Source organism: Heliconius melpomene, chromosome 7 (assembly GCF_056956725.1).
Source record: "Heliconius melpomene rosina isolate 202511_hmr_F chromosome 7, ASM5695672v1, whole genome shotgun sequence".
NCBI classification, from domain to species: Eukaryota; Metazoa; Arthropoda; class Insecta; order Lepidoptera; family Nymphalidae; genus Heliconius; species Heliconius melpomene.
Window position 1 is genome coordinate 10,360,410 of NC_140395.1, and position 17,427 is coordinate 10,377,836.

The following is a 17,427-nucleotide window of genomic DNA, read 5'->3' on the forward strand; positions in this document are numbered from 1 at the left end:
CTGTTGATGAAAAACAATATTAAATTATAATAAACTAGCGGACGCGCGCAGCTTCGCTAGCATATTTAGGGGTGAATTCTAATAAACCACGAAACATGTGTTCAATGAAATATTTTTAAGAGTCTAAATTTCAAATTTTATAATAATCGGTGGCGTTTTAAAGATTTTTCCATACAAACTTTCAACCCCTATTTTACCCCTTTAGAGTTAAAATTTTTCAAAATCCCTTCTTAGTGGATGTCCAGATTATAAAAGTAAACATCTGTCCAAATTTCACGTTTCTACCATCAGCGGTTACGGCTGTGCGTGCGTCTTACCTCAGTCAGTGAGGACAAGTCCTTTTATATATATATATAGATTATCGAAATTACAATCATAGTTTTCCAAATAATTAACATTATATGTGATATCGTCGTAAATATATTACATTTAAATTCATACATAAATGAATATTCATTGACGTGTGACTAGCGTTTTATGAAAAAAAAAAAAACAATTTTTAATTCACTTAGCGCATATTAGCTTACCTAAATAAAAAGTTGGTAGGTCGACGGTGTTGATGTACGACCTAATAATTGTTCACGTGAGCTGTGAAGGACTTAGCGAATTGGAAATAAAATTAAGATAGGAAATAGAATTATGAGCCATATAAACTTTGTACGGACTTGGCTATAAAAAATAATGTTGAAACGGTGATAAGTATTACCAAAATGGCTATGGTTATATCTCAAACAACTAAAGCTGCGATCGGAGGGTTTTTGGCTTTGATGATACTTGGAGCTGTTCTGGTAGTGGGCGCAGCCTTCGGCTGGTTCGATCCTAAGAGAGAAGATGAAGACACTCCAGCTAAGATCAGCGCCAGACTTCAGGGGAGGACATCGTTTGTTACGCATCGAGCTGTAAGTATATTTTTAACATATTTTTTTACCCATACATTACTATATTTAGGATTTCTTGTTCAATGTGTATTTTTAAATTATTTGTACATAATATATGTGATTATTATTCTAGTATTTGATTTGGTCGTATGTTCAGAAGGGTTCTCGGTCGAATTAGATTAAATATTTTGCCAGCAACCTATCCCGTCAGGTTTGTTATATTTCTAAATCAGGCATGAAATTAAGAATGAACTGGTCAAAAATAAATAAATATAAATAAGAGAGTCATTATTTCTCAACGAGCAAACATCAAAGTTTTACAACTTTGATTAGGACAAATCTGTTTTTGGACTTTTGCTATAATTTGGATAATCTTTTTATATTCTTTACGCCTCCGGTTATTGTACAAAAGTCAAATTTTATTAAAATAACGAATGCTTGCCAAATGTCTGAAATGACATGTTCCTTTTTTTATAATTTTAAACGTTGAAGGAAGAGGAGCGAAGAAATTATAATTTCAATGAATATTTATTAAATTATTCATTGGCCCAATTGGGAATTGAACCCATAACCTTCGCGCTTACAGTCACAAACTTGTGCCACCATAATATAATTATAAGCTCCCACAGCCCTAAGGCAATACATGCGAACCCATTACAGCTTTCTTCATGCTTTTTTACATAATCTAAAAAGTAAAATTAGTATGCATTGCTTATATGAGTTAAAAAAAATAAGAATTAAAATACATGAAACTTGTTACGTTAACGAGCTTGTTTACCATAATACGCCTTACATACACGTAATATTATACAATCTAATATTTATTATACATAGATTATACTTTGACCGCGTAGAAATTGAAACAAATCTATCTTTAGTCAGCTCGTTGATAAGTTTGAAGAATTTATTTGCATTGAAATTATGATTTTTTTCAAATACTTATTTTACATGAAAGCGATAGTTCTACCAATACCAAAAACACATTTTAGACTTTTTAAAAAAATATCTGGTCTGAATAAAAAATATAGCAACTTTCTCATGGAGTTTTGTACTGTTTCCCATATATGTCAATTATGATAACGAAGAAGAAAAGAGGTTCTTGTGTGGTTTTTTTTGTAAACTCTTTTTTCATAATCTCTATTGATCGTTTATTTGTTGTCATGTTTTTCTATACTCTTGCTTCTGAAAAACTTACCGATTCACTTATGATTTTTAATACTTTTATCATGGAGACGTAAATATACACCGCTATCTAGGACTACCCTATACCCTAACAAGTATTTAGCAGTATCTATTGCCATCTTACCATCTCTTCTATTTATCTTGCTAAAGTACTTTGACCTGGAAGTGACATCTGGAACTCATTAATATATAGTTTTCTCTCTTTTAACTCTTGTATATTCCATTGTGCGCTTATCATAAATAGTTTGTGAAATTGAAGTCTGGATTCGAGCTCTCAGGTACTCTTGTTTGTTGGAAGTGATGTAGCAATAATTATCACCCTATATATTTACCCATGTAGAAAGAAGATAAATGTGCTTTCTGTATCTAAAAGTGTATTATTATTATGTTGGTATAAAATATGGTATTATTAGGATATGTCAATCAAAATAATTTATATGAACATTCTTAAATAAATATAAACAAAAAACACAAGTGTGTGACTGTAACGCGACGGTTGCGGGTTCGATCCCCACTCGAGGAAGGAAGAATATTTATTTACGTTTATATTTCCATTTCTTCGCTCTGGTTTCGAGGCACAGCGCGGCGTTGAGTTTTACAAGTCAACACGCAATGCCTCCAGAACTCGGCAGAAAGAAGGAAACGAAATGTCTTAACACTAGGTTCCCTCTGCCTACCCTGCTTTTGCAATATTACTTAATATTTGTCATTAAAAAATTGTACATTCAGTTTTATTTTAATCATTCTACGACTCTTACTTTGTTTATAGACTACTTAAGGTATTAAAAATTGCACTGCAGCAATTATAAAAAGAAATACTCGTTAAAAGAAATCATCGAATAGTTCTGTAAAATATTGCAGTTCATTTAGCAATCATAGAGAAAAAACATTAATCATTTTCGATTGGTATTTAAAGCACTTCGTAAAATTAAGCACTCCGGTCTCAGCTTTCTATGAATTCTTTTTTAACTGACTGCGTAAGAGAGGTTATTAGGTAGAAATTGTATATATAATTATATGTAATATTCGTATTGTTGCAATTTGATATTTGAGTATAATGAAGCTTATATAGAGGTATTCGATCACGTGTGTAAGTATGTTTATATGTTTGTTTACAAATTTCTCGGAAACTAAAAGTGATATTACGGTGATCCTTTTCGATTTAAATGTAAAATATTCTTTCCTAGCTTAGGGAACAAAATTAGTTCAGTACTTTTTAAGATTTGGATATTCAATATTGATAATTGTATTAAATATTTTAATAGTTTTGTAATTATAGTAAAATAAACTTTTTCTCTTAATATTATATCTTCTATGTAAAACCACTATCAAAACTTACATTTTTATTATAATACCTAATTTACATATACACAGACAAAATCGTATATTACATTTTAGACTAAGAATAGCATTAATCGTTCACTTTTTCTTTACACATGAAATTATAATTTCAGAACAAACCAATAATATTATACTAGTATTAAAAAAAAAACAATATAAATCATTAGTAAATGTCAGCCCCCTTAGAAATATCTAAGCATATATTTTTTAAGCTCTATCGCAAATTGCGCTCGAATTGTTCATTAGGAAGTCTCCTCGTGACGAATTGGATACAAGTTTCGTGACCAAAATCGTTAGCTGTGCTTATTTTGATAATCATGTAACAATAAATAAGTCAATGTCGGTCTTTAAGAATATTTATGCGGACCGTTCATTACCTGTGACGTTGTGAATCGGTTTCGATTGTTAGTTTGTCTTTTATAATAGGAAACATATTTTTTTGATACTAAAATATTCATATTACCTTCCTACTTGTTATATATACATAATATAATATCTACATTCTTATTATATATTCTGTTAAAGTTAAGGCTTTATTAAATTTGAGGACATCCTCGTGGCGCAGGAGTGTGCGACCTTAAACGCGACGTTTAACATTTGGTTCGATTCCCACACGGGGTAATGAAATATTTCTCGCCCTGCTAAGCAAGGAATAGTTCGGAGTTAAGTTCCACTACTTAACAATCAATGCCTCGAGAACTTGGCGTAGAGTAGAGGGACAGTAAACGCGACAGGCTGTAGGTTTGATTCCCATTCGAGAAAAAGGAAATATTTAATATTTAAATTTCTTCGCTCTGATGTCGAGGCAAAGCGTGGCGTTAGCTCAACCATAAAATATGCAATGTCTCCATAATTCGGCAGGAGGGGGAGAGCGGAGTGCCTTTACATTAGACTTTCTCTGCCTGCCTTTGAAGCTGAAATAACATGTGTACATTCTTAATATACTATTGTCTCAACTTTGACTTTTAACGATCAGCTTAAAATACATTTATTTCAAGCTATAATTTGTAACTTCTATAATATAATATGAAAAAGAATAGAGAACCCAGTTGATATATGGAAACAATTTACATATTCTAATATACTTTTCTTTTACAACTCTGATTACTAAGGCACGTAGTAAAACTTTTCAAAGTACACGTAAAAATCCAAATTGCTTTTGTCGTGATCATAATATAGATCTATAGATCGCATGTATGAATTATTTATTATAGTAAACTAAAAGTTTATCGAAGTTGTCGTCTGAATGCCTATTAAGAAATACCTTTTATCGAGTGATCTACTTAAAATATAAGGTTAAATGAGTAAAAATAATAAAAAAAGAACAAATAAAATATGTTTTAATTAAAAATATTGGTTTCAATTTCAATATTTTATAACGATATCAGTTATTGAGAACCTTTTTAAAAAAATCTACGTGCCTATAACACTCTGTGAGAGATTGCTATCTTTTGATTGTGAGATTGCCATTGAATATATATTTTTTAATTTCACGTTTTTATATAGTTTTTTTACTGAAATTGTAGGCTTTAATACGACTGCGATATATCGCAATTTGCTTATGGATTTTTTTTAGGCTGTTCGTACTAAAAGATGCAACTTCTATAATATATACTAAATTATATATGAAATATCCTAAGTATAGTTTACCTTAAATATATTGGCCACTAAATATACTACGAACGATACATATATTATACATTTTAAACACAAAATATCATTAGCATCTTATACGACGTTAATATTTTCTTTTAAATAAGTATAAAAACAAAACAACTTATTATACTTATTCTATGTATATTTAATTTTATTCTGTCCTGTTTTTTTTAAATGCTTTAGACAGAGATAGAGAGAAAAAAGGTAAAAACAGTTTATGAAGCCGCGTAACCTCAGTAATTGACAGGAAGTCAACGTTTTATAACGATATTAAAATTTAACGAGAAGGTCACAACCCCAAATGTTGATCTTTATGTTTCTCGTGCAAATAATACTAACTTTTTGAGGGAAATTATGCAGAAAATATCATCATTATTTATTGGGTTTTAGAATATTTTATTATTTTAATGATAGGATGATGGAGAAAGGTTTTATCGAATCCGTTCAACTTAATTAAATTAATGAAGAACTGTATGCCTTTTTTTTCATCTTTGCTTAATGTAGCACAGTAGAGTATGCAGACAGAACATAATGTAAAACTTGATCAGTTGCGGAATTAAACGCCACGCAACATCTCACAAGAGGAAATAATTCATTTTCTCGATTCCAGATGAAAACCAAATTTATTAAAATATAATAGTATCAAAATCCTTTTTGGTGGTTCCTGGTATTTGAATAACCTTAAAAGAAACTTAATATTCAGTTCTCATTTCGAGCTCCCTTGTTTATAAATTTGTTGTTCGAGTAGATTCGATAAGGATCTCGATTTTTTAAAGCTTTTCTTCTTCACAAATCAGCCTCGTTTTGTTAAAAAAGTGATATTTTACTCAATTTTTATTGTAGTTATATATTGCAAGCTGTATTTCAACAACAATCTAAACATAAAAGAGTATCCCTGACGAAATTTGAACCTGCGACCATTGCTTATATGCACTACTAAATTACTTCATGATGGCGTTGATGATTTTCATTTCATTATACACAACAATAGGTCAACAAATCAGATTTACACAAAGCCGTATTACAATTACGATAAAAATCTAACACAAATATTATGTTTACCTGTCATTTACAACATATATATTTTTTTCTTTTTTTTTAAATATTTATATATATATAGAATTTATATAGAATACTAACAGATTTTACTTTGTTACTCATTCACCTATATCGGGTTATATTATTTATCTTTATAGATTACTTAGAGAGAGTAGGTTAAGGGAAACTAGTATCAAAACACTGTTTTTCCCCATTTTCCCGATCATTGTATTAGATTTCAGACGTAGCCTTTAGTGTATGTAAATTAGCATCACGCTGTATCCCGCATACAGCAGAGTAGGCAGAGGGAGCTTTGGGTGACGTTAACACACTCCGTTCTGGTGGATTTTTCAGGTATTGCGTGTTGAGTGGCGAAACTCAACGCCGGCCTTGCCAAAGCGAAGAAATGAAAATATTCATGAAGTTCGAGTGGGGATTGAACCTACAACCCTCGCTTTACAATCCTACACCACGACGGATTTCACTGTATCACATTCATCAAAAAAGCTTATAAATTTTAATAAAACAATAAACAGATTATGAATCATCAACATCGGTATCGTTTAAGCTTGTTCTGTCTGCTATGAAATATACTTCTTTCGAGTTAAACTAAAAACAAAATACAAGAACAATTGATTGCTCTATGACACGGCATGCTGTCATTAGGTCAGTGTCCACAATAATTCGATGATGGGCCCGAGACAGAAATTATGATTTATTATAGAAACGTTGTATTCAGTAATGCTACCTTGATAAGTGTAGCGGCTATTGTTTATTTATTTACTTGTAAATTATATTATATAATGTATATGTACGTAAAGTATATATAAAGGAAAAGTAGTTTTATATTAATGAGAAAAGTTATTTTATGAAAGTATAACTCCGTTCTCTACTTTTCGCATATATTATATACCAACAAGTGGACCAGAACGCGGCTACGCCCGCTGGAACTATACGAATATTTATTAAATATATTTATGAAATTATTTTCAGTTTTCAATAGAGAGATGCGTTAAGCAAGCTCATTTTGGGTGACGTTTTCTAACAACAAACTTTGCAAATCGTTGCTCAGCAATGACGGTTGTTATTAACATGGCGGAATAAATTGCATGTCAAATTAATAAGTATTTTAATATATTGATATATGTCGATAATATTACAAATATGAGAAAAAAAATATCCTATGTTCATCCCGAGACCCTCAAGTATCTCTATATAAGTATTTTATCACAATTAAATTAGCGGTTTGGCCCTGATTGCGTAAAAGACAGACACACAGACAGAGTTACTTTCGAATTTATAATATAGGTATGGATACTCGTAAGTATAAAAATACTGACGCTGCTATGACCATCGCTCCTTCAATCTAAAGACCTACGTACAATTTATGTGATAGTCAGTTTTCGGAGCTCTAACAAGTGATTTTCGAAATGAAGAAAAGTTTGCAAGGAAAGTCGCGAGATACGGCTCGTATATTATACTAGATTATATACTATAGAAATGTTGATGAGATTACTAGATTACAGCTATTATGCACACCTGATACTGATAATAATCGCATTATTAAATAATTGGAAGCAACTTAATATCTCATACACGATGGCATGCAGATATGCCTAAGTAATTAATGTTATTTTAATATTTCTATGAAAGTCTCTAACATATTGCAAAAATATATATTTAATTTAATAATTCATATAAATAAGAAATATACTGTAGGTACAATAAAAATAAAACGAACATTTTTAACTTCAATTCTTATAGGATGCATAGTTTAAGTTTAACTATTTTGAAGAATTTTACCATTATTTTGTGTAACCAAAATTGAAATTTCTTTTTTATTATACTTAAAACATACTGGTAAGCTTATTTTTAAAAATTCTATGGTATTGTAGTAAAAAATAGAACATTTTTTATATTATACTATTATAACTTAAACATTTAAAATGAATTAAAAAAGTAACAGTCACTAATCACTTGTTTTTTGCTATAGCGTGTGATTCCTATGGGATTCTTAAGTAAATGATATTTTTATCGTACTTGTGAGTAGTGTGAATTGGTAGCGTTATAGTCAGAATGTAGACTTATTGTTATCTTTCATAGTAACTTACGTCATTGTGACTGATTTGAAATGTAAGTATCATAAGTTATATTTCCAAAATCTAGAATATTTTAGTTACTAGCTTCATTTAGAAAAATTTGGACGTTAGATTCCAACGTCATGTTAAGTGGATAAAACATTAAAAACATACTGGTGGTTGACCTGCTTCCAACGCCCCATTCTTCATATTTTCTGCATTTTCTAAGGATGTGGAACACTAAAGTATCCTGGTAAAAATAATTTCTGCATCGTTCCTGGGCACTTAGCCTCTCGGTACCTTCCTTATTCATGTCCTCAACATTCTTCGTACTGTCATCGTTGCAAGGCATCATTAGTGTGATGACGACAGTTTAGCATTTACGTGACTTTTAAGCATAGGGGATGTCCCTGTTTATATAATTTACGTCTAAATATTTGTGTTATATATTCTATAGAATATATCTCAAATAAACTTTTTTGTTATTTTCAGGTAAATTCAGAAGAAAACAGATTACCAATTGTGTCACATTCATCACCATGTAAGTAATTAAATTAATAAACGAATTGTTCGAAATCCAGCCCTACAATTACATATGATTGCACTATATTCAAGAAAATGACCTGATTTAAAATACCACAATCAAATGTTAAAACAAGTTAAAAGATGTTACCTAGTGGACTATAAAAACTACTTTTATATAGAAAAATATCAACGAAAAATAATGAATAGACCTCAGGCAATAAACTCCAGATGAAATGCGCATTTCAAAATCTCTTAAACCGACACTTGAGTTGCAAGTCCTAGGCATTGCACGGACTTCACCCAAGAGAAATTCTTTAAAAACTAAGACATAAAAAACAAATTACTTTTATATTAGGTAAAATATAATTACAATATTTTTATTTTGTAGATATCCATAAAGGAGAAAAGGATGATGTAAGTATAATTTTTTAATTTCTAACTGCTGAATAATATTTTTTATTAAGTAAAATCCTAATTAGAAAAAAAACTAAATTATTATTTTGCAATTTCAATATACATATACATATCAACATACACATCAGTAAAAAGTACTAAACATAATTATAATCATACATTTTATAATGATGTTAAATCCTTTTTTATCGGTAAAATCTACTTCGTCTGACTTCGTGCAACTTGAGATTGGCAATAAAGCGGCAATAAAAGTGAATTTTGCTCAACTAGCACGCTTAAAACGCCATTATTCAAAAAAGAACAGAATTTTCATATTGATTGGACCATTAACTGCACTTCCAACTATATTGTCCCAGTTTCTTATTAAATAAAAATAATTCTTTTTGCAACACAATTTTACAAAAAAAAAAATTTGACTTTAATTGTTTTAAATCTATGGTAAATAATAAATATCTACCATTTAAAAATTACACGTGATTATATCAATGAAACAAGTTTATCTACTACTAGAGATTCTCAACTAAATTTATTTTTATAACAAAAGAAAAAAATAATATTAAAAAGTATCCTATATTCTTTCTTATACCTCTATCAATATTTTTACAAGGTTTCATAATAATCGGTTGAGCAATTTTGGTGTGAAAACGTAACAGACAAACTTACATTCCCACTTATAATATTAGTAGGTAAGAAGTATATTAAAATTATATATAACGGAATACCTAAACCTACACTAACTAAAATGCTAATTATAATTAGTAAACATAATTTTAGCTTGCTTACATAAAACTTACATAAAATTATACAAAGTGTTCCAAAGCATAATATTCCCATATGTTATATAGGAGCTATTCTAAGCATATTAATACATATAGTAGTATTGTTTTAGTAAGCTCATCCGGCTAGGACCGGATAGATGAATGTGTATAATAAATACAGAACTGTTATCTGTAGGTGGTACGACAATGTAGGCTATTTGCTAGTAATAGCTTACTAAATGTTGTATGGATTTATTATACAAACTATATTTAGGTACTATTTTTTTTTCTAAAGTTGTGAACATAGCATTGGTTTATCTTATCTTTTCTACGTTTATCTTTTCTTATTATATTTTACACAAAGCTTATATCTCGATACATAATATAGGTATGAAGGCTTAGCGGCCTTTATTTTAAGCTTATTATTAAGTCCAGTAGTGGCGCAGGGGTACAAGTTGAGTTCCGCCACTCTACACAGAATGCCTCTAGAATATATTGGAAAGTGGAGAGCGAAGTGTCTTACCACTAGACTCCCTCTGCTTGCCCTACTACATGCGGAATAGAGCGAAAATCTGAAAAAAATTTAAATTACTTTATATTCAGTGTATCACATTTTTTCTAACAATAAAAATATAATAAAGATTTTGTCCTTACCTAGATAACATTGTCTGCCCAATGTCAATGCAGCGTGGGAGATATATCACGAATGCTGGAGGCCATACCAGAGTTAAGTGGTCCACCTGGTCCACCAGGGTCTACAGGTGCTGATGGTACAACTGGAGCTCCTGGTAAAACGGTAATGAATATTTATAGTTATAGTGATATATTCTGATTAAAATGTATATATGTAAAATACAATTACTGTGCTTTTCACGTACACAAATTATCATCCTGATATATTATACAGAATTAATAAATATTTGAAGAACAAAATATTAAAAAGGATAATTCTTATTGAAATTCGTACTTTGTAGACTACTGAAATATTTTATTTATTTATTTTATTTAAATTGAAATTGAAATAGTTGGGTGTAATTGAACAAATTTTTCTCTAGCCTTTAGCTGACACAAATATTTTTTGTGTATAAAAATTGTTTTATCATTCGTCGTCGTTGTTTTATCATTAGAGTATCCAGTAAATAGAGAAGAATTCAATTTTGAATTATTTTGTCCCGTGACATATCGCAGCCGAAATTATATTTTTACTCTATTTATTCTAAGTCGGCTCTAATAACTACTTACTATAGTGCCCAAAAAAAGCAATATAAGCAAAAACGTCTAAAAGTAAACAGATATAAACATATATTTTGCTATTCTTGTTATTTTTTTTTAAAGTGCCAAACAAGTTGCCATAAAATTTATATGAGACCACTTTTAGAGTAAAAACAATTATTCAATAAAAAAACTTCAGAGTTTAAACTTTAAGCATAAAAAATATAGGCGTCGAATTGAGAGCTTCCTATTATTTATTTGTCGAGTAGAATCGCTGACGTAAAAACAAAATTGTATTTTTGTTGTTCAAACTGGTTTTTATTTGCTGAAATACAAAAATTATTCTGTTACTTCGATAATATGTAAAATATTACTAATATTAATACAAAAAAAAAATACTTGAACTTAAAAATATAGTTTTGTTATAGTAGTATATATGATGAAAAGAATGGACTTAACGCTAACTCTCTTTTATATTCGTTCTATATTTTCTCCAAGCTCAATCAATTAATGTTCAGTTTTTTATTTTTTTTAAATAGGGACAAATTGGAGATCCTGGACCACCTGGACCTCTTGGTCTCAAAGGAGATAGAGGAGAAAGAGGAGAACCCGGTGCCCCCGGACTAGAAGGCCAACCGGGGCCAAAAGGTGAACCAGGGGCAGATGGCACACCTGGCCATCAAGGACCTCCGGGTCCTGTTGGTCCACCAGGGCCAGTAGCATCAGCTCTGATGGTAATTTTGTTATTTTACTTGTGTCCTCTTTTTATTACCATTGAAATTTTAATTGACAATATTTTAAAATGTAGATATTAATCAATAAACCTAGACATTAAGATCCCCCATTACTTTTACTGATGCTGAATGTACGCTGATATAAAAAAAGCTATAAAGGAAAGAGCCCTCGCTCGTTTTGCGACATTTAAGTATATTAAAAGTAATTTATTTTCTATTTTATTAACGTTCTCGTATTGAAGTAGTTCTTGATTTATTAAATCGTTTTCATTGCTTTTTAATGTCATTAGACATTACAAATTTATTACATTCTTGGTATGATGGGGCCATTTATGGTATCTTTTAAATATATTTTAATTGAAACTCGCAATGGAAATGTAGCAAATGTTTTAAAAGGAAAGATGATAATGAAAAATGTAAGATTTGTATCTTTTTCTAAAAGATACAAGATCGTCGGCTGAAAGATAATTTAAGTGACGAAACACACAGCTACAGTAAAGTTGTCAACCTAATTAAAATTTAAAGTTCTCTGCTCAAACCTATTTCCGCAAAACAAAAAATAAAACAAAATTTTAATAAGCCTACGCATAGATAAATTTGAATTTACGAATAACAAAACTGTAATGAGGTCAATAAAAACATTTTTTTTAATTAGCCCTCTGTAATTCCTCTGAAACAGAAAACAGACACTTGCACTGAAAAATGAGGAAAACATTGACTTCGTTTCAAAGAAATTTAATGAAATTCTTTCTTTACTTTTCTTAAAGCTCTCTCAAAGCTAAATATATTTGATTTTAGGAATAAAAAATGTGTTTTACGAACTTCGCACTTCGAGACTGCCTTAAGATTTTAGTATTGATTAAATTGAATGAGTTGCTCTCACTTTTAATTATCGACGCTAACACTTAGAGCTAATGAAAAATATATTAAGTACGTTTTATGTTACATCGAATGTCGTGATTAGATCTAATTTGTATATAATCTAGAATAAAATGAAATAAATACATATTAAAAGATAATTAAAGTTTTAATTATTAAGATTTTTACTTAAAGACATGAGTTATTCATGAGAAAGGTTTAGGTATATATGTAAGTACTATATTCATTTTTAAAGGAGAGTTTGAAGTGCGTGAATAAAAAATGTATTTAGAAAAATGGAGATTGGAGTGTTTTAGAGAGAGTGATTAGGTAAATAACCACTATCTATATGAGAAGAAACATTAGTTGATAGTATAAATCATATGATAGTATTTAATACATTGTAAATAATCAGCTTCACGCTGTATCCCGCACACAGCAGGGTAGGCAGAGGAAACCTAATGTTAAGACACTCCGTTCTCCAATTATGTAAGTAAATGTCTTTAAATATAAAAAAAAAAATACGTATTTCAAAAAATTTTAAACGCCCACATTTCTTATCACAAATCGTTTATAGGAATCTACGGGATTATATGGCAGCGATCGCGGTATACCTGGACCTCAGGGTGACAGGGGCCCGATGGGGCTCCCGGGGCCACAAGGTGAAAGGGGCTACACCGGGAATAAGGGTGAAAAAGGATTACACGGCGCTAAAGGCGATAAAGGCGAACGGGTAAGTTTGAAATATTCCCCTAATAAAACATTTTTACTCTCATACAAAATTAGGGTGCCAGAACAAATATTGTCGGATTTGATTTTGTAAATGAATATTTGTTTAGGTTCTGAATTCTTTTATTACAATTTAACAGGTAAAATATTTGTGTGTTGTAATTATGTTTATTATTTATTTATAATGTTACGAAAAATCATTAAGGGTATTATAAAAATAATAATGTAAAATGATCTTTGAATCTTTGATTTTTTTAATTTTTTGTCTGTATGTCTGTTCGTATAAGCACAATTTATGAAGATGGTTTTGATGATTTTTTTGTTATTAAGCTATTAGACCTGGATAGTGTCTAGGCTGAACTTGATTTTGAAGACACACAGGTTTGGAAACCTAATAAAGAACTGCAGTAGTCCAGCTTAACTATAACAAATAATTAAATGCATTCTTAACAAAACATGTAAAAATTTAAGATCTGGAACATATTTCTATTTGTTTTAAAAAACCTTTTATATACATTATATCGTTTTATACCATTAACACATTAAAGTATTGTCAAAAACAGAGATTCTTTTTGAATTTTACATAAAAATATAGCTTTGAAATAAATATATTTTTTATGACGTTTTTTATTTGTTTGAAGTTAAGCAAAACAATAAAAATTAAAATATTAATTGAAGTTCAAAGAAAAATATATTTAACAACCTTAATAAATAACCAAAATAATATTTTAAAATTTATTTGCCTTATTTGATTCAAAAACATTTTCTGAAGCTTTATTGACTTAGAGTTAGGGTTGGAACGGCAAATTGTATTAACCTTCAAGCGTATTCGATCTTATAATTACTGAAATTGTTCTAAATTACAAGTCTTATACGTATTCTGGCAATTAAAACCTCAATTTTGTTAAGAAACCAACGCTAACCACATACCTACTTAACTATAGTTATATGTTATTATTTATACGGAAATTGCGTATTACACGATCATTTTTATAATGGAGCATTATGTTATTATATATATTATTATTATTTATTACTTAGGCTCATATTGTATTAGTATACTAGTTTATTTGTGAACGAAGCGTGACTGGCACCACAGTGTGAATTAGGCCTTAAAATTGACATAATATGTGTAAAATCTTGTAAAATAAATAAAATTAAAGATGTGGGTTTGATTTTTGCTGTTTAAGTAAAGCATTAATAATATGAATACTTTTATATACGTAAATGGAACACATAGTGTTAATACACTTATATTAAATTTCGTCATAAAGAGAGTAGTGTTAACATAAACCAAGACATCCAAAATATAAAACGAAGCAAAGCGTAGAAGCGGAATGATTAAGGAATGTAACGAATGGTTGCCCGGTAGACTTTCCTTTGAATAATAAATAATGTTTCGAATGAGAAACAAGCTTGTGTATGGTGCGATGAAAAGAACTTTTTGAGTTGGTCCAACATGAGAGGCATAGGCGAAAGTCTTTTATTTGAAATTACCTACTCTTTTATATGTACGCATATTTTTTTCTTCTGGCGGAATAGACACAGAAAAAATATTACTATAACATTCTTATGTATTATATTTATATTATGTACGTAGTGTATGTATAGGTTTATAAATATAGCTTTGTCTTAGTTCAATATTATTACTTTTTCGTAGGAATAATCCTACAATCCTCAATTCGCTTGCCTTGGACAGATCACTTTTAGTGATGAGGCCTTCTTTTCATAATTTATATTTGTATTGTGTATATTAAAGTGAAATAAAGAGTGTTTATGTTATTTTATTCCTCTCTACACATTCAGGCGTTTTAAGACAAGTACTCCTTTGATAGAGGCATCCTAATATCGAGTAAACATTAATCAAAGCATGAAAGTTTTCAATTAAAAATAATTATTCACATGATCAAACATTTTAGTTATTTTCATTTATAATAATAAAAGCTATTTTATACGAATATTTAAATAAAACACTAAAAATTGACAATTTACTCAGATATTTGTCAATAAATCTGTCACTTAAGTAGTAGTCACTATAAAAATAAGTAAACTGAATTCAGTAATGCAATAACTGACAATTTAACCCTTGTAACGTGATGTTGTTCTTTCGACCCTCGTTATAACTAAGTTAGATGGTTACGGGGGCATGAAAAGAGGAAAAAAGTATATTCTTCATTATATATTAAAGAAACTATAAACTGTGAATAAAATAACACTTGTTAATTTATTGATTTTTTTTAAATATTGGTATAATGTTTTATAATAAAGCGCTTCATTGTGAATAAGATATTTGTAGATTTAATTAATTATATTCATTTATCCACTCAATCAACGTTTCTCTTAACTCGCAATGTTTCTAATTCTGAAAGAAAGACTAGAGAACGGAGTGTCTTAACAATAGGTTATCTCTACTTATATTTCTATATGGAGAATAAAGCTAAAATGTTATATAAAAAATCTTTATTATGTAAAAAATATGATAAAGAGAATTGATTAAATTGTCATTGTTTTCTCTTCTAACTTCTATATTTTTTTAACATATCAAATATTTACTTACGAGTAAGTAAGTATTATAATCGATAATTCAATTATGATATTAATGGCAATGTCGAAAATATATCCTGGCTTGACTATTTGAACTGAATTGAATCAATTTTATAGGGTTACTTAGGTATGCGAGGACCACACGGTGCAAAGGGGGAGCGGGGGCAGCCCGGGAAAGACGGCACACCTGGCCTGCCCGGCGCACACGGACGCCCCGCAGAAAAGGGCGAAAAAGGTAACAAACTAACTCAACCATCAAATTTTATGTTTCACTATACTCTTTATTTATACGAAATGTGCAGGAATTTCGGCCTTTATAGCAACGATTCGGAAAATCTTTATTCTTTCTCTCCTTCTTAAAGTTATAGACGGATTCTGAAATGTATGATTCAAGCATTATTTACTGTTATAGTTTCACTTTATTTAAGTTTTAAACGATAATTTTAGCTGGTGCCCAAATCGAAGCCGGTTTTTCTCGTTGTATCGATATTCTCTCATTATTGTATATTTAATTTGATCGGATTCTCGAAAATTCTTGTTATTTCAAATATTCTGCCCTTTTTTAATTTCAGCTCCCAGTATCTTTCTTTTGAGGAAATTGATATTGGTTTTTTGTAATATGGAAACAATAATTATTTTTTTGATATCAATGATTGTTTTTAGGCTCCCGAGGGCTTCCGGGTCCGCCGGGTCCAGGTGTGACGGAAGTTTCTGAAAATTCCGTGTTAAGTGACATTGTGCGATCAGGTAAACATATATACACTACATATATACTTATGTATGCTTCATTTAAGTACATAAAATTATATATTAAAAGCTTTTACTGAAACCCCCAATGCTCAGAAGTTTCGATAGCCAATGTTTTCTTAACAAGTTTGAGTAGTTTCGGATAGCGATTTGGTAACTTCACTATTTTCCTTAAATCACATAGAAATTCTCAATCTAAATAGTATTTCATACATAATAAAATTTGGTCGAAATTTTGTGAACATTGCAGGGAATTGGGGTCAAGATACATGAATTATTTATGCGCTAGTTACGACGCTTTGTTTTCGACTCTTCACTAATTATACTAACATTTTACTGTCTGCCTTTTTTTATTTTGTAGAAATAAATGACAATATCAATTGTATATGTATAGCCTAGCTGTAACTTTTACTAGTAAATATAAAATAACGTAACGTAAAGTAATAATAAAAAAGATAATAATATGAAAGTTGTTATTAAATCTATAATTATCATTATTTAGTTATAGAAATCTTGTCAAATTAAATATTTGTCATATTATAATTACTACTTCAAGTGCATCATATAAACTACAAGTAACTCAAACGCGGCTTCGCCCCCTTAATGCTGTTGTAATACTATAGCCAAATTATATAAATTTGTTATATAATTTGTAACGTATGTGTTATTCTGAGGTATAAGCTATATTATTATGAAGTTTCATCTTAATCCGTTCTGTAGTTTTTACATGAAA

At 29.7% G+C, this 17,427-nt stretch overlaps 1 protein-coding gene across 1 annotated transcript in view; it reads left to right on the forward strand.

Annotated features, from left to right (window-relative positions):
• Positions 1-357: 357 nt before the first annotated feature.
• The window catches only part of LOC146537815 (uncharacterized), a 37,057-nt gene continuing 19,987 nt past the window's right edge, over positions 358-17,427 (forward strand). Inside the window, exons 1-8 of the mRNA XM_085187657.1 lie at positions 358-899; positions 8,666-8,714; positions 9,087-9,112; positions 10,529-10,666; positions 11,622-11,816; positions 13,252-13,407; positions 16,065-16,182; positions 16,611-16,694. Coding sequence (XP_085043783.1) covers positions 711-899; positions 8,666-8,714; positions 9,087-9,112; positions 10,529-10,666; positions 11,622-11,816; positions 13,252-13,407; positions 16,065-16,182; positions 16,611-16,694 — 955 coding nt within the window. The 5' untranslated portion in view covers positions 358-710. The remainder of the gene's footprint in view (positions 900-8,665; positions 8,715-9,086; positions 9,113-10,528; positions 10,667-11,621; positions 11,817-13,251; positions 13,408-16,064; positions 16,183-16,610; positions 16,695-17,427) is intronic.